This window comes from Parasteatoda tepidariorum, chromosome 10 (genome assembly GCF_982258835.1).
Source record: "Parasteatoda tepidariorum strain Cologne lab strain chromosome 10, Ptep-v5.0, whole genome shotgun sequence".
In the NCBI taxonomy this organism is placed as follows: Eukaryota; Metazoa; Arthropoda; class Arachnida; order Araneae; family Theridiidae; genus Parasteatoda; species Parasteatoda tepidariorum.
The window spans coordinates 54030724-54053502 of NC_141764.1; the positions used below are offsets into that span (position 1 = coordinate 54030724).

The window sequence follows — 22779 nt, forward strand, 5'->3', positions numbered from 1 at the left end:
TATTTTGAGTGTCACTTCTACGTCACGATATTCATCTTTTGCACTACAAATGGAAACAAAACATTCAATGTATTATAATTACTCTAAATCTAAATAATTTTGTCAATTTTTTAGAATATAATTATTTTGGCATACTTAAGAGATAATCATCTCCTATATTTCATTTAGTTGACAAAGTGCCAACTATAACAATTTAAAAGCATGATTAAAGTGTGTTTAAAGGATTAAACTTGGAAATCTTTTACAAATTACATAATTTTCCGTCTTGTGTTCTGAATTGCTTGATCTTAAAGTCTTTTGTTTTCTTAATTTTCAGGTTGTCTATTTCGTACATCTAAATTGATCAATGGACCAGTGGAAGAATTCACAAGGTCCGACTTGTAAAGCGTGCTTAAACACTCTGGATGAAAAGTCCTCTTTTCAAAACACCAGCAACATGATTACCTCCAATGGTCACGGCACGCCGCTCAAAAACCCACAGAATCTCACCAACGGCTGCAATGGCAGCCTTCTCATCAAAAACAGTCTCCCTAAAAGTCACATCATCAAAGCCCATCTCAACAATGGCCACTCTAAAAATGGCCAGCACATTGAAAAGAACAACCATCACTTGGACTTGGTGAAAGAAAGTTTATGTTGCTTCAAGCATTCCCAGTCATCGCTCGAGAACACACGAGCCATTAGAGTAGTAGACAGATCCAGAGCCGATCGCTCGTGTGGACTTTGGTCATTCACGCCTCAATGGCTACAATCTTTCGCCAACAAAAAGGCGTTTTTGGCCTTGTTCTGCTTGGTTAGTGTCTTTCAAGGCATGTACTATACTTACTTCGTCAGTGTACTGACGACTATAGAAAAACTGTATCAAATACAGAGTAAAACTACGGGCATGATCATGTCCATGACTGAAGTTGGCCAAATTGGAGGTGCTTTATTTCTCACCTACTATGGTGGACAGGGGCATAGGCCGAAATGGATTGCTTTCGGCATGCTTGTGTTTGGAACAGCCTCTCTTTTTTGTTCTGTGCCTCATTTTTTGTTTAGAGACATAAATAGTCCTGTCAGAACCATGTCCAGCTTTGAAAATTCTTCGGTCATTGCTATGAGGGAATTAAGAACTAAACTTTGTCATATCAAACATCTGCCCTCAAATTCCTTGCGTATCGCACTTCCATTGTCATTGGTGTCATCAAATTCTTCATTAGAATCTTCTGGAAACGACTCAGGATTATTTATCAATAGTCAGCAAAACTGGATGTTCAACAGGTCACAACGTTCCGCCTATGCAGGTTAGATTTCCTTAATTATGTTGTGTGCATTATAACTTGTTGTTATATGGACAATTATTTTAGGAAAAATAACTATTATTAATTTCTGGGATTAACATAACTGTGCCGTAACACAGATTAGTTATGTCGGAGATATTAACCGAAACTCTTATTAAGTCCTCTTCAATAAATAAGAAAATATACTTTTATTTTAAATAAAGCTTAATAGTTTCAATGAAAAAACTCAATTATATGACAGAAATTTTAAATATTATCAAAGAAAAAAATTGGGTTCATTTTCCATTCAATTTTACTGAAATAAGAAATAAAAAATGCCGTGACGCTTTTCCCTTACTAAGTAATGAATCCAGTAGTTTCATAACGATGTGTTAAACTAGCTGAGTACATTTCTTATTATCTCCCTCATACACTAGTTGCTTAAAATAAATCAAATATATTAGATCATAAATTCCAAAGCCAGACAGAATTTCAATCAAAATTTATCAAAACTATTTTCATGTTTTGAATAAATTTGGAACTTGTGTTTACTCAACTGAGCTGTTCATTAATTTCCATAAGTCACACCTATTATGAAACAGACACTAGAATTTTGCATAAACTTTTAATCAGTCCTCGGAAAAATTAAATTACGAATTAGTAATTTCTAACCCTATTCACGAGTGCATATCGCTGAGAGATCTGAAGAAAAAAAATATTGCGTTAGAATTTCTGGAGGTTGGCGAGCGATAACGAACAGGAAGAGGATATCTATGCAAGAAAAAAAAAACTTGTACAGAGTTATATACTCAAGCGAGCTTGAGCCATTTATAAAAAAAAGATAAGTAATGGAATAGAAAGAGTGTGCTATTTCGTTCAAATATCTATAGTAGTCATTTTGACAGCTATGGTCGATTTAATTTGATGCACTTATTATACCACCTAATAAAATTTTGCTTTAATGCTTTAAAAAAAACCAAAAGGTTCCGAGAAGTCACAAATGTCAAGTGAGTTGGTTTAATTATTTTGAGAATTAGTACCTCTCAAAGTTGATATGCGGTCAAGATAACCGCTCCGGACATTCTAGTGTTAATAAGTTAATTTAACACATTTGAGGTAAGGCATAAGACTTGACAACACTTTAAATTGTGGTCCTCAATGCGTGTTCTGTAGTTCCGTAGTCAGTGTTCAATGGTATTTTAGAGTCCTGCTGATTTATTATCATTCGGTTTTAAACGATAGTTCATTAAAAAAAAATGAAGAAGGCCGTAGATTAGCAATCATTTTACGTGATGACTAATAATGCAGTATGAATTTCAAAGCTGATGCTTCTAAAAATAGTGATGTTAGTTTAATAGTGTTTTATTAAGACCAAAATAATAACGCAATTAACATACTGATTGGATTAAAGAACACAAACGAAAACTAGAATCACTTTCAATAGCTTAGCATTCGAAGGACAACTACAAATGTTTCGCATGATATTAATGAAGATATAATGATTCTTTAATGAAGAAAGAATAAGGAGCTTCTCATTAAGTCTGAAAAGGTATTAATTCTTTTCGACTATAATTTTTTTTTTTTTTTTTTTTTTTTTTTTTTTTTTTTTTGTACTTTAGTTCTTCAAGTATATTTAGTATTTCATTATAATCTAAATTTTGTGATTCAGACGATAACAAAAATGGATAAATTTAAATTGATTCTACTCTTAATTTTATTCCAATTTTTAACAACATGTCAGAAATCATAACCATATTCTCAAAGTAGTTGTTTTTCTTCCTCCTGCTATTGAATTTCTTTGATTATATTATTTAAATCAATAGATTTGATGTCCCTAATTTATCTGAGTTTATTAATGTGGTCTATTAGCGCCAGAGGTTAAAGATTATCTATTGTAAAATATTTTAATTTAATTGTTTTATGAAAGAAAATTATTATAATTATCAAACTTCAAATACCCTTGATAACGCGCCAAATAAAGTTCACTTTATCTTTACTTAAGAATGAAATGTTCATTTTATGATGCTATCTCATTGCGCCTAAAATAGCATCTGTATCAATATTTTAATATACAAACTTTCTGCACTTGTGTATATTCGACCATGACCTTGACGCAGTTTCCTTCTCCGTGAATAAAATTAATGTCGGCAATGTCGTGACTAGGTTCGGCTTTTTTTTTTCTGTCGATAATTTCATCAGTTTTCCTTTCCACGTGCGTTCAACTTGTGTTGTGCATTTTCTCGGCTCCTTTGTTTGATTTGTGGTTGAATATAAATATTATTCTTATTATCAGCACTTTCCGAGCATTTTAATGAAAGCAGTATAATAATGTTAGTTTTAAAAACTGGAAGAAAAAAAAAGTAAATCAATGCTTATATATATCTAAGATACTATTTTTAATTTGTAGGGAAAGTTTTTTCGTAAAGAACAACTATTGAGGTAATGATTTTTTATTAACAGTTCCGTGCAAATTTTACTTATGAACAATTTTCCACATTTTAGAAATTAACGATCATAATTACTTTAATGGGTATTCATTTTTATTTAAATTAACTTTATGTTCTAGAAAGTGACAGAACTAAAAAGTGGTAAAGTTTCTATAATTTAAAAAAAAAAAAAAAAAAAGAATAAGCAACTAAGTTGATCTAAAACAGTTTTTTAAAATTTAGTGGCAACTGCATAAATTTGAAAAACTTATCATGAACAGTTGGTATAATTAATTGCATCAAACTATAAACTTTGGAAGTGATTAAAAAATGGAGGTAATTACAGTTCATGTAATGTACCATACACTCTATTTGTACCTCAGCTTTGCCCTACAGTGGCCTAGTTGTACTTAATTTCTTTTTCGAGCTTAATTTTTTGAGGCTATTAAAAAATTTCTTGTAACTATTATCCTAATCTGGTAATATTCCCGAAATTTCTGAGACTTAAGAATACTGTTCTAATTCGTAATATGACTTCAAACTATTATGAAGAGTTCAGAAGTCTATTAATGAAATTATAATGGTAACACTGTTAAACCTTTTTGTTTTAAACTAAGTCATTATGAAATTACAAATATAATATTTTATTATTCTTTAGCGATAAAATATGTCTTCATTACTCTTAATTATGTCTTCATTACACTTAAAAATAAAGCTATTAAATTATCATTTTTCCTAATCAATCTTTTTTTCCCCAAAAAAATTGTTATTGGCTAATAATACAGTAAAAAATTTTTTTTTCCTTCTTTCAATGTACAGTGACATTTTTTTCAATAGATTTTTTTTATTGTATATAAAAATAATGAAACTTTTCGGCATTCTTTCCTATATTATAAAAAACAGCTTTTTTTTATTTACATCGTTGTTAATATACGTGGCACAGTTAAATTAAAATGATTGATTTTTCTACTAACTTTTACAAGATGGAAAATGTTATAAAACGCATTGATCCATTCATTCCAACAGGAAATATTAGACAATTTAAATTTAAGGAAGCTATTTAATTGAAAAATAATGTTTATAGTATTAAGATTGAAATAAAAATAATTTTCTGTCATTATAATGATTATCATTAACTATAATTTATATCCATCTTGAAAAGTTTATGTCTGATATTGAAGAAAAAAATTTCAAATTAATTATAGATCATATTTTACAAGTTAAGAACTGCATAGAATTTTTTTATTCGAATGTCAGCTTCAAAATTCAGTCATGTTCGCATTTAAATTACAAACAAATTCACAGTGTTCAGACAATTATCAATCAATTAAATGAGTAATCAATTAATGAGATTTTTGCTTTCGTGCGATTTACCCACAATTTAATCCATTTAATTTGAACTTATTATTACAAGTTTTTATAGAATAAATTGTTTTTCGATTGGTTATGATGTAATAATATTTAATATAAAAATTTGATGATTATAACTTATGTTTTTTAAGATAGTTTTTCTTAGAAATTCATGTTAATTTTTTATGTCAAACACCATGGAATTGCCCAGTTGTAAGAGCAAAAGCAATTAAATAATCTAAACAAAGAAACCATTGGTTAGATTGGAATTCTTTAAATATTCGAATTTTTAATAAGAAAGAAAAATTAAAGATTTTTATCTAGTGTTTTTCTGTAGAATATGCAACAAAAAATTTGACAATTTTGCCTTTTCGAATACTGAATAAATATCTCTTTAAATAATAGTGCTAATTCAAAGCAAACAACACTATTTAAACATTTTATTTAAGATATTGGTTTAAAGAAAATTATATCAATGAATTTTATAAAGAGCATTGTTTGGATAAAATACAGTATAAAATGGCTCGATATTGAAATGTAAATAAATATAAAAATTTACTGATGTTTAATTATTTTCTTTTAAAAAAATTATTCGGAATTATTTTCTTTTGCTTAATGAAAATATATTAAACAGTACTTATCCAAGGTTTTTTTGGGTCACTCTGTATTTTCTATTTGGTTTATTTTTTACAAAACAAATTTTTTTATTCACTAAAACATATTGGTACATTTTTTATTCACTAAAAACAATATATTCTCCAAGCTAAACGCATTATTTTCTCAACATCTATTTAATATAATATATTAAAAATAACATTTTAAATAATGTTGACGCTTTTCTTGTACCTACCTATACTTTATGAGAAAAAAATAGCACGCTGACCTGAAAATTATGATTTTTACTGGAAAATCTGGAAAAATAAGGGAAATTTGAAATCTGATTTGAGTGGCCGCCCTGTTATATTACATGACAATTAATTTTGGTATTTACTTTTTACTTTTTTTTTATTATCTATTTTTACTTTCTATTTGATTTTTTATCTGTGACACTAACTCACTTTTGTTAAATGTAATGCTTCAACTTGAGCTAAATAGAATAATAAATGAGTTTTGAATGAATAAATGCGTAAAATAATAAATTCTTTCATATTCACAGGGTGCATTATTTGTAATGGAAACTATCGAATAATGCTATGAAGTCAAAAGTTTTTTTTTTTGTTTGTTTGGCATGAATAAACAAGAATTCGTATATTGTTTCCAAGAAACTCTTTTTGTAAACCTTTTAGTATGTTGTTATTTTTCTGCAGAACTTAATGTTAAATATGTTTATAAGATCTTAGATGTTATTAAAATTAGTTTTTTAAAAACTATTTACATAACATTAAATCTGTTAACTATATATAAATGATACTTGACGGGTTTGGCTTGTTCGAAATAGACGGAAAAAAATATTTGCTGATGTAAATAAATGCCACGTTTCAACAACCAATCAGGAACGAGATATCCACACTACGTCACTTGCAGGTATCCCATTGGACCATGTGTTCCTTGTCAGATACATAAAAAATACTAAAAAGGTTTCATTTCGATGTTTTGTTATTATTGGAGCAATTAACTTAATTGGGGCGGGATAACCTGGTTGGTAGGGCACTGGACCCATGTCAAAGTGGTCGTAGGTTCGATCTTTGCTGGCCGAAGTAAATGGTGACTGAAGCACATTAAATCTGTCGAGTCTCAAAGTCCTCCATGTTCCCATAACAAATCATATCTCTGGGGGTACTGAATTGGAGATTGATCGTTCTCTGGTCAAAATTACGATCTGTGGATGAATAAATGAACGTATGAATGGGTCCGCCCTATAAACGGGTGTGGCAGAAGTCGAATTCTTGGCCATAGATGGCGCCACTGGAAAACAAGAACCATAGAGTTGAAATACTGGGTAGAGAGAGTAGAATAACCCCCGACCCGTGGACAAGATAAAGTCACGTGACTGTAGCCCAAACTTGCCGTTCACTGAGACCGCTTCGATTCCCGTCCATTCGTTTAGCATTGCGATCGTCTGATGCAATTAACTGTCTGTCTTTTAAATTCAGAAATAAGAATGGTACAAAAGTCCTGAGCATTTTGCTGCACGGAGAAGTTTTCTAGGGACTGTCCGATAACTTTTTACAAGAAAGGGCGACATTTTTTTTCACTTTTTCTATTTTAAAATTGATTTTGAAATTTTTCCGATACTCAGTCATGCTCTGATAATCATGTTTTATTTGCTTTAATAATCAATTACGCTCGTTTTTGCTCACTTTTTTTGCATTTAACATAAGTTTTTATTATTTCTTAAACTTTAAACTTATAATGTTTAAGTATATTTCAATATATACTCTATTTTTAGCTGCAGAGCTTTGTTGGCTTCCTTGGCGATATACTTTAGCGCCAAGGAACAGTTGAGTAAACTTTCGGTTTTGTTTTAGTTCTCTTTAAATGTCGATATCATTTCTGTATATTCTGAAGATTTTGCATATCTTTACCTCTTGATTACTAAAACCCAATATTTATCTTGTTCTAAAATGTTTCCTTTAAATATATATATTTAAATAAAAAAAATATGGTACATGAGAAGTTGTGTTTTTTAAATTACATAGGAATGCTTAAAAAACAAATTATTTGTATATTCTTATGTTTGATGAATAATTAAATTCTATGAAATATTTTTAGTATTTAAATATAAAATAGTGTATAGTAGTTTTAGTGTTAATTTTTAATAAAATTGTGTAATTCTGTTACTATACATAAAATGAATACAAATTATGTACTATTTAGAAAATAAATTAAGGTATATTTAATTATTAAGGTTATTTTTTATTTGTAAAATAAAATATTTTTAACTGTTACTTTTTAAGTTACTGGTTTTCTGTATAAAAATTATTAAATATAGATTGACCTATAATAGTTGCATAAATTTACCTCATAAAAAGTTGCATAAATTGCAATTTCTATCACAAATAAAAGTAAGATATTTTAATTATAAGTTCGTCATTAGTTTCAATCTCCATTTAGTACAAAGTAAAAATTCTAATTGCTTTCTCTTTTATTTAAATTTCGAAAGCTTTTCTACTAGTCTCTTTGTGTGTACAATTCAAATTCCTAGTAATTTATGGAATTAGATTGTACATGAAATACAAAGTAAAATTTCTAATTAAACTCTTTTATTATTTTCTTTGATTAGTTTAATGCTTTTAATCTTATATTTTTCTCTATTCGGAGCTGAAAACTTTTATATTAGAATAAACATTTTATTTCATATTTAGACAAATTGTTGAGTATTAAGTTAAAATGCAACAGCAGTTTATTTTTGAAAATATCTATTTTTAAGTGTCAGGAAAAAAAGAAGTCAAAATTCTAAATTAATAATGTAAATAATCTTTATTGTATAAATAATTTAATGTATTCAATATATGAATAAAATTCTAAACGTAATTAAATTTAATCAAAAATATGTTTTCTAACTAATCTATTCTACTAAAAACGGGTTTTATTTTCCTCGAAGCTATTTTTCCCGAAATTTAATATTACCTCTCGAGCAGTCTCTTGGTGAGCATAAATAAAAATGATAAAAGTGTTGCAACATTAACGTTATTTCTAAGCATCGAACTTTTTACAGACAATCTGTTTAATTTTACAATTTGTTTTATCTAACAGTAATAAAACTTTTAAAACGTAAAGATTAAATTTATTTTTTAAACGAACTTATGCTTCATTAAAAAAGAAAGGCAACATTTTCAAATTCACATTTTAAGCCCTGGTAGATTTATAAGAAATCCTGATTTTTGTATCGAAGTTATTATTTTTTTTAAAAAAAAATAACAATAGTTAAATGTAATAATAGTTATTTATTACAATATATATTGTTAATTTTTTTTTAAAAAATAGGTCTTTGCAATAAAAGCATTTAAAAATTTTTTCTTCTGAATATAGTAATAAATATAAGTGATGCAGAATATCGTTTTTTATTTTTATATAATGAATAATTTTTAAGGAATAGTGTTAAGGGTAAAGACGAGAACTACTGAAATTTTTTTAATAAAGGCAGTACTTTAATAAAAAATTATTTGTTAAGAAAAAAAAACTCCTCATGTTTTAAAAACCCATTTAATAATATTAAAGAAATGTGATTAACGAAAATATTTTTTTTCTCTCTTTCAAATGCTCCGATTATTTGCGCATCGGTAATATCGAAATAAAGCTGTTTAAAAACTTAGTGCGCCAACATTTGTGATACTGCGCCAAGTATTGCACTCTTTCCATCACGTGATTGTAACTCTTTGCTTGCTATCTGTGGCGTGTCTTTTCGGAAGGAATAAAGCGAACTTGGTTCCTCTACCTACTATTTCAACTCTATGACAAGAACAATCGCACTCCCTCTGCCTTAATAGCATACGTCAACAACAATTTACCTAATTGACCGCAAGGCTAAACAACGCGATTTAGCAAGATGAAAATTTCAAATTCGGTCTATGTGTTCTTTAAGCGAATATAAAAGAAAGTAAAAATAAATAATTAACATATTTTGTAATTATCGGGGTAATCATCCTATTAGATAGTAATGTTAACTAACACGTTTTTACCAAGATAAACGCGAAGCGATGAGTGCATGTAGGCCGACTTGATGTTCGCTGCAGGGTGCTAACTATATAATAAATGAATTACACTTTTTTTTAAAAAAATGTGAAATAATAGATCAGAAAAATCAGAATTAAAAAAGAGTAATAAAGATTAATTAAAAGTTATGATAAATACGAGGGTTGTCCATAAAATAAGGTTCCCAAGGAGCTGCGGATGCTAGGAACGCTGTTATTGTTGAGACTGGCGTGTAACTTAGCTCCCTTTGCCCCAGTTCCCGCCCCGGCGAGGTATCTACAACGTTAATTCTTGTCTTGGTAGCCGTGAAAGATAAAGCTTCCATTTGTTTCTCACGCCAGGTGCGAATTACGCTCTGTGATTTGTTTTTGAGTGCAAAAAACGTTCCTCCGGTGGACATTCATTCCCAACTCTGTGAGGCGTACGGGGAAGAGTGTATGAGTGTGCAAACTGTGCGCAAATGGTGCAGAGAATTCAAAGACGGACTTACAGACGTCCATGACGAACAACATTCTGGTCGGCCATCGTTTTCGGACAAAGCGATTGCGAAAGTGGAAGAAGCAATGCTGAAAGATCGAAGGGTGAAGGTTCGGGACCTCAGCGAGATGATCCCTGTTGTCAGTAAATCCTGCATTCACAACATTCTGAGAGACCGCTTAGGATATGCCAAGGTTTGGGCAAGGTGGGTCTCGAAAATGCGGACGGATGACTATGACAACAAACGGCAACGTGTGGAAGCCGCCTGCGAATTTCTTCATGCCTACGAAACCGATGGCAAGGAATTTTTGGACTCTGTTGTCACTGGGGACGAGACCTGGGTCCACTACATGACACCGGAAACAAAAGAACAATCCCGTTAGTGGAAGCATCCATGCTCGCCAAAGCCGAAGAAGTTTAAGCAAATTCTGTCTGTTTTAAGCTATCTTCGCGGAGCGGCGGCAGAGTTCTACGACTCAGGCATAAAGAAGATGTAACACTGCATGTAAAAATGCATTGATCTAAACGGCGATTATGCCGAAAAAAAGAGGGAAGTCTAAGCTTTCCAAACATGTATTATTCAATGCCAATAAACATGTTTTTCATTGTGAAAGTTCGTTGGGAACCTTATTTTATGGACAACCCTCGTACATATTACTGGTAAGTGCCGTTAAATAAGAGATAAATACAAAATTTATAGATAAGTAGTTTATAGATAAACATTTTTATAATTTTTATTAATTTTATGTTATGATATGCAAAGCTATCTGAATCATTATTTATTGATGATCATCATAAGGTTTATTGAGAATGTAAGAAACAATAAGGCAACAATAATCTTTTTATTCACTTTTAACTCCATAATCAGAAGTTTTTAACTAACTAATATTTATAACCCTTGAACTATACGTAATAAATTACAGGAAGTACATGTAACTAATGAAGTTCAGTTTAAGAAAAAAGCACTAACCCCACCTGCGTTATAAATTGATTTCTTTTTACTACCGTTTGACTGCTTTTTAGATATAGTTAAGAGGAGTGGGAGGAGGCGAAGCCACTTGCTGGTTATAGTGTCTACCGGCTGTTAAAAGGATTTAACGGCTTTTTGTATTGAAGTTCAAGCCTTTGCGTCCTTGACTGCAAAATCTTACAAGGACATTTCCCGTCTAGGGAACACACGTCTGTGTTGTGTCTCCACGTGCGAGGAAGCTTCCGGATAGCCTAAATCTAACCCTTTTTGACGTGAATTATGATCCAAAAAAACTGATGGATACTTATTTATTTCGCAGAAATGAAGGTTTTGAATTAAAAGATACAGATTTCCCTAATGTTTTGCAACAATTTGATTTGTTTCGCTTGTTGCTAGTTGATGCCTTTCTTCCAGGCTTTAAAAGAAAAATCAATGTTCTTTTTTTTAAAATTAATTTTTAAAAAAAAATCTTTATCGCGTTTTTGTTTCGTTGAAGTTTATTAATAATTTTTGCTCGATTATCTTTTTTTGTTTGTTTTGTAGTTACAGAGCTGGTGAATAAAACTTTCTTAAAATTCGTAACAATCTTATTGAGTTGAATTTTATTGGTTTTAAGTAGATGAAAAATATAAATATATTTGATTGTCCTAATGTTTTGACGTGAATTATGATCCAAAAAAAAACCTGATGGATACTTATTTATTTCGCAGAAATGAAGGTTTTGAATTAAAAGATACAGATGATTAGATTGCCCTAATGTTTTGCAACAATTTGATTTGTTTCGCTTGTTGCTAGTTGATGCCTTTCTACCAAGCTTTAAAAGAAAAATCAATGTTCAAATTAATTTAAAAAAAAAAATCTTTATCGCATTTGTGTTCGGTTGAAGTTTATTAATAATTTTTGCTAGATTAACATTTTTTATTTGTTTTGTTGGTACAGAGCTAGTGAACGAAAACTTTCTTAAAATTCGTAGCAATCTTATTGAGTTGAATTTTATTGGTTTTGAGTAGTTGAAAAATATTTTTTTTGATTGTCCTCATGTTTTGACGTGAATTATGATCCAAAAAAACTAATGGATACTTATTTATTTCGCAGAAATGAAGGTTTTGAATTAAAAGATACAGATTTCCCTAATGTTTTGCAACAATTTGATTTGTTTCGCTTGTTGCTAGTTGATGCCTTTCTTCCAGGCTTTAAAAGAAAAACCGATGTTCTTTTTTTAAATTGATTAAAAAAACAAATCTTTATCTCGTTTTTGTTCTGTTGAAGTTTATTGATAATTTTTGCTCGATTATCATTTTTTGTTTGTTTTGTAGTTACAGAGCTGGTGAATGAAAACTTTCTTAAAATTCGTAGCAATCTTATTCAGTTGAATTTTATTGGTTTTGAGTAGTGGAAAAATACAAATATATTTGATTGTCCTATTGTTTGCAATAATTTAATTTGTCTCACGTGTTTCTAGTTTATCTTACGAAATGTGTTTCGTTTTTTAAAAACTTATTCTCGATTTTTTTTATTTTATTTAATTAGCTTTTGTTTAAATAAGGAATATTATGTGCTCGAATTAGTTAATGGAAAACTTTATAATAAACATTTTTATTGGGTGTAACTTCAAAATACATATTTAGATAAATAATTTCCTTTACCACGTGCCAATTAGGTTTACTGGCTGTTAAATGCATTTAACGGTTTTGTATTAAAGTGCAATCTCTGTGTCCTTGACTTTGAAAACTTACAAGGACATTTCCCGTCTAGGGAACACGCGTCTTGTATTTTCTTTCTACGCTCTTCCGGATATTCGACCATCCATAATTTTTGGCGTAAATTATGAAACTGAAAACTGAGGAATGTTTGTTATTAGATTATTTCAAAGATGCAAAACAGATTGATTTATATTTCAGCGTTTTACAATAAGTTTATTTATTTAGCTTTGTTTCGTGTTCATTTCCTTTTTATAAACTAATTTTGTGTTTAATTTAAAATTTAATCCATCTTTTTTTTTTTGTAAAATTGCGTTTGTTAAAATGAGTAGTGGCACACTTTTCAATAGTTTCTATTTCCGCATTTTGTCGCTTTTAGTAGTTTTATAATAATTGAAAACTTTAATTTTTAAACTTTTACATAATAATTGAATGAAAAATTATAGCAATTTTATTTTCTGAATATATTAACTATAAAATTTTTCAATGCATGATTTTCTGATTAATCACTTTCTAATTGTGAATTAATCCAATTTCGTCAAAAAAAAACATAGTTTTTTCTGCTTCTTTTTAGATTTTATTAAATTTAAACAGAAAAAAAAATCTAAATATTTCAGATAAAACTCAATGCCATACTATCTTTTAATTTTTTTTAAAAAAAAACCTTTTGGATTTTTATAATTTTATTTTCATTTAAAGACATTATTTTTTGAAAAAATACAACTTAATTGCAAAATATGGCACTATTTGTTCATTTTTCCACCACCATCATTAACGAATTAAAATTTGAATTGTATTGATATATTATTCTTGTAATTATTTGACTGATGTTTTTTTATTTCTTGTAAAAATTCTAAAAGTTGATTTTTGCTGACTTTAAAACCAAAATTTCACTATACAGCCCAGTTATCAATAAGACAAGAGGAAAATGCATTTGTGTTTAGAGTGTCTCCTTTTTTTTTTCTTTAAATGTAATATTTTTATAATTAGATACTTGAAACTCGAGAAGAAGTGAATTGATTATGCCTAACCATGTGGTTTAAATCAGATTTATTTGGATACCTGTGCGCGACGTCACTCGTATTTGTTGAACATGATTGGCTTCTGAATAGACAAACTCATTAATTTATCAACAGTGACGTCACTTGCAGTGACGTCATTGTTGATTAATTAAAAGCGTACTTAAAGTTCAAAACATTTTATTATTATCAGTGATAACTTCCGCTAGTTTTTGCGTGACAATAATTGTTTTTCTAATTTGCTTATTACATCCAAAATCAATGAAAATACTCTTTAAGTCCTAAATAGAAAGTCAGAAAAATCTTATTTAATTTTAGCTCCTAAAGGAAATAAATTATTGTTAACATTAATAACCATAATTATATTTCTCCTCATGCTAAATTGCGATACAGAGAACGTGTAATGTTTACCGTTATGATTAAATATGCTATTTTGTTAGAATATAAACTAAAATACACACACGAAAAAAAAAATATTATTATTATTTTACATAGATTGCTGGTCCAAGGGATCACTAGCATCTATTCCTTTATTTTATTTATGTCAAATTTTAGTATATTATTACTGTAAAAATTACGCTGGTATAATATTTTACGGGAAAAATGAATTTTACGGAAAATTGTACTTTACGGATGATGCTCCCAAACTTTAACCCCTTCCTTCTCGCTCCCGTGAAAATGGTGGGGTGAGGTTTCGCCCTCTATTTCTCGCTCCCGTGATATTTCCGGGCTGGAGTGTTCAGTAGTAACAAGCCAACAAGAATAAAACTAATTCATTTCTTTTGCCCGGAAAGCATTTTATTTCTCATTTTACACACCAGATGGCAGTGCCAGGATATTTTTGAGGTAATTGTAGGTAGTTAGTTTATTTTAAACTAGATGTCAGCACTAATCAAATACGTGTATTTGTGATTGGATAAGAAAAATAGGCACTTTTATGACCGTTTTCTTGGAAATGAACCGATCGTTGAAGGGTTATACCGTAATTGATCCGGATTTCAGTTAATTCCCGCATTCCGAACTAATGAACAACTTTTAATTTCCAGTCCTGCTTGAAGAATTCGCTACACAGATGATAATTAAACTGTTAATATCTTAGCTTATTTGTTAGTTCAATGCATAATATATAATTATGAATATTTTTGTGTCCTTGCAGACGATTTTCGACTTTTAACAGAGATCAACGAGCCAGTACCTCCATTTTTCTCCAACAGTGAAGCCCTTGCTTTTAAAAAAAATGAATGTGAAGAAAGAGATTCGGAGCAACAAGCCAAAGCCACGAACATCGTCCTGATAATTTTTTTCGTCAGTTTGCTTTTTATCGGCATCGGAGCTACAGCTGTATACACACTAGGCATTCCTTACATTGATGATAATGTCGCTACTCGAGAATCACCGCTCTACTTTGGTAATTGCTTTTAAAACTATAGTAGCTAAATTATAATAGCTAAATATTATAGTAGCTAAATGCCTTTTATTCTAAAGAAAACAATCCTAACGCAGTTTCTTTATATTTATGTTTGTATTTATTTTTCATTTTTAGGTATTACGATAGGAGTTAGGATATTTGGTCCAGTTTTTGGATTTTTGCTGGGATCTTTCTGCACTAGCATTAATGTGAATTTCCCCTTTGGTAATAATTGAATTTGTACTTTTTGTATTTACCTGGTTGATTTGGGTTTTTCGGATTTAAAGATTAAAGCAGCAATAAAAATAATCGAATGATCCTGTAATTTGTTATAAATTATTACAAGTGTTTGTTTAAATCGCCTGTCTCATCATATTGTGCTAAAATTTGATTTGTTTATCCCTTTGACACAGATGGGAGACCGGTGTCTCTTTTATCTATTGACCCTCTATTTTTAATCATAAAAAACGGCCTAATAGTTACTCAAAAAATCTGTTTGATTTTGGAATTCTATTTATACTGATACATAAAATCCCAAAAAAAGTAGTTTGAATTTTTTCCCATTCATATTCAAAAATTTATAAATAATTTATTTTGTTAATTAAGGATATTTCGATGGTGAATGACTGTTTCTCTTAGATTTAAATAATTGCAAACAAGTTCAATTATTGTTTGGAAGTGAGCCATGTTTCAATAATTTCATTTTTATCGGAAAAAAAATAGATAGGTACCAGTTATTTTATGCTGTATTTCATAACTATAAATTAATAAAATGCTAAATATAATATTTTTCTCTTAGATTACTTTGTATAAATTTTTTCCTAAATTAATACAAATTAAAGAAAATTATGTTTAATAAAATTTTTGCATCAAAGGTTTAATTGATAAGACATTATTTCAGAATCTGTTTTTATCTTTTTTCTAAACCTTCATCCTTAGTTAATTCGCTTTTTTAATTATCACTCCCTGTCAATTTAAAAGCATTGTGACAGCTGGAGATTTTATATTACCACCATACTAATTATACCAAATTAGGTTGATGCAAAACTATATACCTAATCTAAATTTCTTTTCTATGAAGATCTACCTTTATTTTTTAAATACAATTCAAAATTAATGCAGAAACTGTGTATGTAAACAATATCATACCATACCTTAAACCTTTGCCTATAACTTTTTTGCTTTACCAAATTATCAACAACATTTGCATTAAAATTAGAATTTATTTGAATTACGTTACTAACTGCAAAAACTAAGTACAAAAGGAGTATCCATTACTTAATCAAATTTTGTTTATAGCGTCTTAGCTTTATAGAGTTATTTAGAATATCAATAAAACTATCAAAATCAATATAACATTTAAGTTAAAATTTTAGATTGTACATGATATTACGTAATCAAATTTTGTTTATAGCGTCTTAGCTTTATAGAGTTATTTAGAATATCAATAAAACTATCAAAATCAATATAATATTTAAGTTAAAATTTTAGATTGTACATGATATTACGTAATCAAATTTTGTTTATAGCGTCTTAGCTTTATAGAGTTATTTAGAATATCAATAAAACTATCAAAATCAATATAACATTTATGTTGAAATTTTAGATTGTGCATGATATTAAGTTACTTTGGGTACTTGTAATTAAAAAAGGTGCAATTTCAGAAACCACAGAACTTACGACAGACAATCCCCAGTGGCTTGGAGCATGGTGGTTAGGTGTCCTGTTCGTTGGAGCCGCTCTCATCTTGACTGCATTTCCAATGATGGCTTTCCCACGGAAGTTGCCCAAACCTTGTTTGCACAGTAATTCTTCAAAGAGCTTTAACCACAATGGAAATGATGGTGATTTCACAAAAACCAATGGTACTCCTGCTATCACAAATGGCAATGGAAATGTTAATGGTGGATCACAGCACAACTGCAAAGTTAATGAAGTACTGGTGAATGACAACAGGTTGGACAATCCGAACTGCCCACTATGCCAACAGTCTGCTTTTTATAATAACCAAAATCAAGAAAACGACGATGACAGTAAACCCAGTCTAAAAGGTGAAAATTCCATGATTTAAATACAATCATTAACAACTCATGAAATAGCAACAGAAATTTTGCCTGGTACAAAAGTATCGCAATAACTCATTTAATTGAACTCAAGACCATAATGAATTCTTACACTTAAATTATTCATTAAAAAAATAATCTGGACATTACAAAATATTATAAAATTCCTTTTCCAAAATATAAATATTTTGGAAGACGAATTTTATAACGAACTGTTGAGAATTAAGAATGTTTTTTAGGGACCATCTATCATTTTGGTATAAAAAAATAATTTTATTATAACATTTTTCATACCCAGAACTATAAATTTTATCATTATAATTATAAATAACTATAAATTTTATTATAGTATTAACTATAAATTTTATTTGGCTTTCTTAATATACATAGATATATGAATAAGGAATTTTTAAAGCTATAATATACTCATATTATATTAGAATAAATTAAAAGGAAGTTTAAAAATAAAATTTTTGAAAAATACTTAATCTAAATTATTGTGCTAAATCCCAATAAAAGTGACACTAAAGATTTTAGTCATGTATGAAATTGAGTAAAGACTTTCATTGCATTTGAACTTTATTCAGATACTCTCAATCTCAGTAATGTTTCGGCAGATTCTTTTTTTAAAATATTTATGGCCGGGATAGCCTGGTCGGTAGGGCGCTGGGCCCATGCCTGAGAGTTCGTGAGTTCGAACCCCACAGGTCGAAGACTCCTCGTGTAGTAAATGGTGACTGATGCACGTTAAATCTGTCGAGTCGCAAAGTCCTTCATGTTCCCATAACAAATCAATACCTCTGGGGGTACTGGATTTGAAGATCGATCATTCTCTGATCCAGGTCAAAAATTACGATCTGTGGATGAATGAATGGATGTATGAATGAGTCCGCCCTATAAACGGGTGTGACGTGTGAGTGGCTGAAGACGAATTCTTGGCCGTAGATGGCGCCACTGAAAAACAGCACCATCTGCCTTAAATTTGCTCTGTTTCACCAAGCAGGCTTGCTAGTGTGGCTAGTGGCATTAGAAACAACAGCAACAAATATTTCTTAGTGACCACTAATCTGTTTATCTTTTTAATTAATTTCTAATAAGGCCTCTATAAATATTATTGGTGATTACAAAATATACTTTTTGATTGTTCAATTTACTTTACTTATATCGTTTGCTGCAAATGAGAGTGAATATAATTTGTTTCCTTTTTGTTTGAAAACTGTATAACAGAACATTCATTCCGTAGATTTCCCATCAGCTTTAAAAAGACTACTTAGAAATGAAATTCTTCTCTACAGAACGGCCAGCAGTGTTCTTCATATATTGCCCATAGCTGGTCTTTACACTTTCCTGCCAAAATATTTGGAAAGTCAATTTCAACTTACTGCTACTATGGCCAATATGATATCAGGTAAGTATATTTTTTTCCGTTTCGTTGTTTTTGCTCATCATGGGTGCCACTCTTCAGTCCTGCGGACTGAAATCAGTCTTGAAAAAATCAGTGGACTAAATTCCATCAATCTCTCTCCCCAGATTGTTTTTAAAATTAAATTTTCGTTTTTTTCCTTAAAAATGTGAGAAATATTTTTTGTTAAAAATAAATAAATTATTTTTCTTATTTTTTATTATCTTTTCATATTATATTTTTATTTTTTTTGAAATATTTATTGCTAAAGAATCAGGTAATAATGTCACTCCGCAATGAAAGAATAGGATTGATTGAACTTCAGCATTTTGTTAGTGAAAACAAAATTTGTACTATTGTTGAATATAAATTCTGATTTTTTTAAACACTTTCTCCCGACTTTTTGAAATGCTAGCGAAAGTTAAATTACGATAAACATAAATTTTTTTTTTTGAGAAATTGTTTTTTTATTGAGCTAAGATAAAAGATAATGGTGAAATGAAATGTAAATGGCTTTAGGAAAATGTCAGTAGTTTTTATCAGCGATTTTACTCGGTTATTAGTGTAAAAAAGATATATGAAGTTAGCTATTTTTGTTTTGTTTGCTGTGAAGAAAAATATTGTTTATTTTTTTTTAGAAAAATAAAAAAATTATTGATTTAATATATGGGCTATTATCATGTAAAGGTGCATTGTGGTGTCAGATAGCTATAAATTTCTGGAGATTCTTGGTAAACAACACTAGACTGTGTTAATTAGTCAAAAAATAAGTTCAGTCTTGAAATATTTTTAGAGTGGCACCCATGACTGGTATGAAATAAGTTAACGGCTCTGCTTCTTGCATAAATTCAGTGACGGAGATGTCAGGTCCTATTCGCGGACAGACCATGGAATTTAATGATTGAGAATGGAAGATAATTTTTGCTATTAAAAATATATGCTATTTTGCAAGTAACAATGTTAAACATAATGCACAGTAGATGCTTTACAATACTTATCAAAAATTTAAGCTTATCAAATTTTAAAATTTATTGATAGCTTATTATACATTTAATCAAAATAAAGTTACGCCTCCTTATTTTAAGTTGTTTTGTCTCAAAATTTAGTAATGCACTTTCGAGTTTCACTTTTTTTCCTTCTCTTTCTTTCAGTTAGCATTCTATGGGATTGAAAATGAATATTGTAATTTATTCGCTATATAATAAAATTTATACCTGGGTTAACCATGTAAATATCGAAAAAAAAAAACGAGTATATTATTCTGTACAAAATCCGAACTAACTATTACAATCTGTTAAGTTAAATATTCATTTACTGACCATAATTTAGCATGATACCTAAATGTAAACTGATCTTTCATGTTCCGAAATTTTCTTTTTCTTTCCAATCCTTTTAAAATAAATTAGTGTTTCATTCCAATAAAGATCTTCATTGTATCTCAGATGCATAAAATTGAATCGATTATTTCGATTCAATTTTATGTATCTATCTAAAATAATCAATTAAATTGAATTCATTATCTTAACGAGGCTCACTATCTTGAAATGTCGATAAAAAGAGAACTAATCCTTTTTATCATAAATAACTTAATATTATTATTATATAGGAATTGCCGGTATACTAGTCATGGGTATTGGAATCTTTGCCAGTGGGACATTCATGCGTCTGTATAAACCCAATGCAAGATTTGTGTCTGGTTGGATTGCATTTTCTGCCCTGTGTTATGCCATCGGGATGATGATTTTAATGGTATTTGGTTGCCCACTTAACCGATATGTTGGACTCAATGCTGGAAGGTATGATGTTATTTAATATTTAGCTAATTTCGCACTGTCAAATATATCTGTTTATTCATTTGTTTATTCTGTGAGTTCATTTTGATATTAAATGCACCATTTTATTATGTTCTTCAAAATTTTTTTTAATTTTGAAAATTGATGAAGAATTGATCTAGTTTGCAAATTCATTTCCTTAAGACGACATACTGTGGAAAAAATCCTTCATGATAAATTCTCTTTCATCTATTTAAGTAAGGGAACCGATTATCCGGAACGATCGGGTCCATCGCTATTCCGGATAACTGATTTTTCCGGATTTCTGAATTGCTTCAAAAAGCAGTTTTTTTTTTATTGTTAAACCCAGCTAAAAAAAAAAAAAATATTTGGAAATAATCTTAAAAAGAAGAAAAAACGATGAAGTAATACACTAATGATTATTTCCAAAATGATGGTAAGGTAGACATCTTTCAATCCAATCTTTCAAAAAAGGAAGAAAAATCCTAAAATCATATGAGGAAAAAAATTTTTTTTTAAAAAAAATGGCGGGTAAATTTATCGAATTTCGTTCCGGTTTTTTGGTTTTCTGATTTCCAGATAACGGGTTCTGTACTGTAGTTTAAAATTGAAATCATTAAGTTTTAAATGTTGGAATTTTTGTTGGCATAATTTGTTTTGTTTCAAACAAATTATGCCAGGATTTCTTAGAATTACACAGTGAGAGAGTTAATCCTGTAGTAATATGTTTGTATTTTGATATTTTTTCTGCATTTGAAATTTCATGGTTTATTCTAGATTTAACAGAACTGATTTTCTTTTAACTTTAAAATACCAATCAAAGAGAATTTGCCATAAAAAGTTTCTCCCACATTATAGCGTCTACTAAAAACACTGCATTAAAAAAATTATAGTTATTTGACAAATTAAAAAAGAAAGATATGCTTTAAAAACGGAAAAATTGGCTTATGTGTAGGGGAAAAACGGATATTGTATAGAAATTGAAAAATAAAATAAAGCTTTGAATTTGAGTAGATTTGAGGCAAAATAGTATAAAAAAAATTTAGAGAAAAATGTCATGAAAAATTTAAATCTGCAAAAAACTCAGTTGCTTTCTGCAACTGAGTTAGTTCCAAAACTAGACTTTTCCATGCTGAGTTTGGTTCGTTTTTTTTTCTTTTCACTCAGATTTAATTTGTATAATATTTTTAGCAATCTGACTTAATGTTGCTTTAATTTATTGCTTCAATATTTTCTTAAAAATGAAATTATATGCAGTGAATACGAAGACATTAGCCAAAAGAACTGCAGTGAAACTTGTGGCTGTCTACCTGGAGAATTTGCACCAATCTGCACAAGTGAAGGTGTCACCTACCTCTCTCCCTGCTTAGCTGGATGCACTAATGTTTCAGGTTCTTCCTACGATAAGGTAATGCTTTTGTTAAAGGATGGAGAAGAAGTAAGTATTATTCCGCTAAATAATACTTAATTCCTCTTCATCCTTCTCTACTCTTGTCTCCTTTAACCATTTAATCTAAAACAGAATACATTAGTTGGAAAATTGATAAAGAATGCAGTAATATGCTATTAAAGTGATTTTATGGCTATAAATCATATAACATAGAAACAAATCATACAAATCATAGAAAAAAATATATTTAATTTTAAATTTTATGATTATTAACATATCTGATTGCTTTTGCTAAGTTTGATCCAGATCTCAGTAATCCTGTACGTAATGTAGATTTTTTTTATAAATTTTGTCTATATATAAATCACTTAAATCTTTAAAAATAAAGAACAAAATGCTGTTTTTTATTTATTGAATTTTTCTGAAGAGAAAAAAAAAGGAAAAGTTTTTATACACTATCAATATCATTTCTTTCTTATTTTTCAACTGATGTACTGTGAATTCTTCTTAACCATTTTTACAGTACTAATTACTAACAATATTTATTTCATTTCTACTAGCAATACTAACTCTGCAAAATTTTCTTACTTTTGGGATACTAACGATAGTTGTGAATGCATGAATATTTTTTATAGGAAAGATAAGGCCTTCAAAACATAAAAATGTACATGATGTTTTATTATGACTGCCCTTAATATACAACTTTAAAGTTCTTGTCAAAAAAAAAATAAAAGTAATATACATTGAAGTAAAAATATGTATGCAGATTTATATTTTATAAGAAAATTTAGTGAATTTATGTTGAAAAAAGGGTTAATACTCTCAAAACCAGTTTGGTTATCAGATGAAAACGAAAGGCATTACTATTATTCGCCTTTTATCTC

At 29.2% G+C, this 22779-nt stretch overlaps 1 protein-coding gene across 11 annotated transcripts in view; it reads left to right on the forward strand.

Moving 5' to 3' along the window:
- The window catches only part of LOC107437715 (solute carrier organic anion transporter family member 74D), a 262945-nt gene that overhangs the window by 233959 nt on the left and 6207 nt on the right, over positions 1 to 22779 (forward strand). For 6 of the 11 annotated variants that reach the window (XM_087153593.1, XM_087153594.1, XM_087153595.1 and 3 more), the window contains 7 exons: positions 317 to 1286; positions 14996 to 15247; positions 15383 to 15472; positions 16912 to 17298; positions 18554 to 18718; positions 20319 to 20508; positions 21763 to 21943. In XM_087153593.1, coding sequence (XP_087009719.1) covers positions 347 to 1286; positions 14996 to 15247; positions 15383 to 15472; positions 16912 to 17298; positions 18554 to 18718; positions 20319 to 20508; positions 21763 to 21943 — 2205 coding nt within the window. In that variant the 5' untranslated portion in view covers positions 317 to 346. The remainder of the gene's footprint in view (positions 1 to 316; positions 1287 to 14995; positions 15248 to 15382; positions 15473 to 16911; positions 17299 to 18553; positions 18719 to 20318; positions 20509 to 21762; positions 21944 to 22779) is intronic. The other 5 variants (XM_071184715.2, XM_071184716.2, XM_071184718.2 and 2 more) reach the window with 1 other exon arrangement.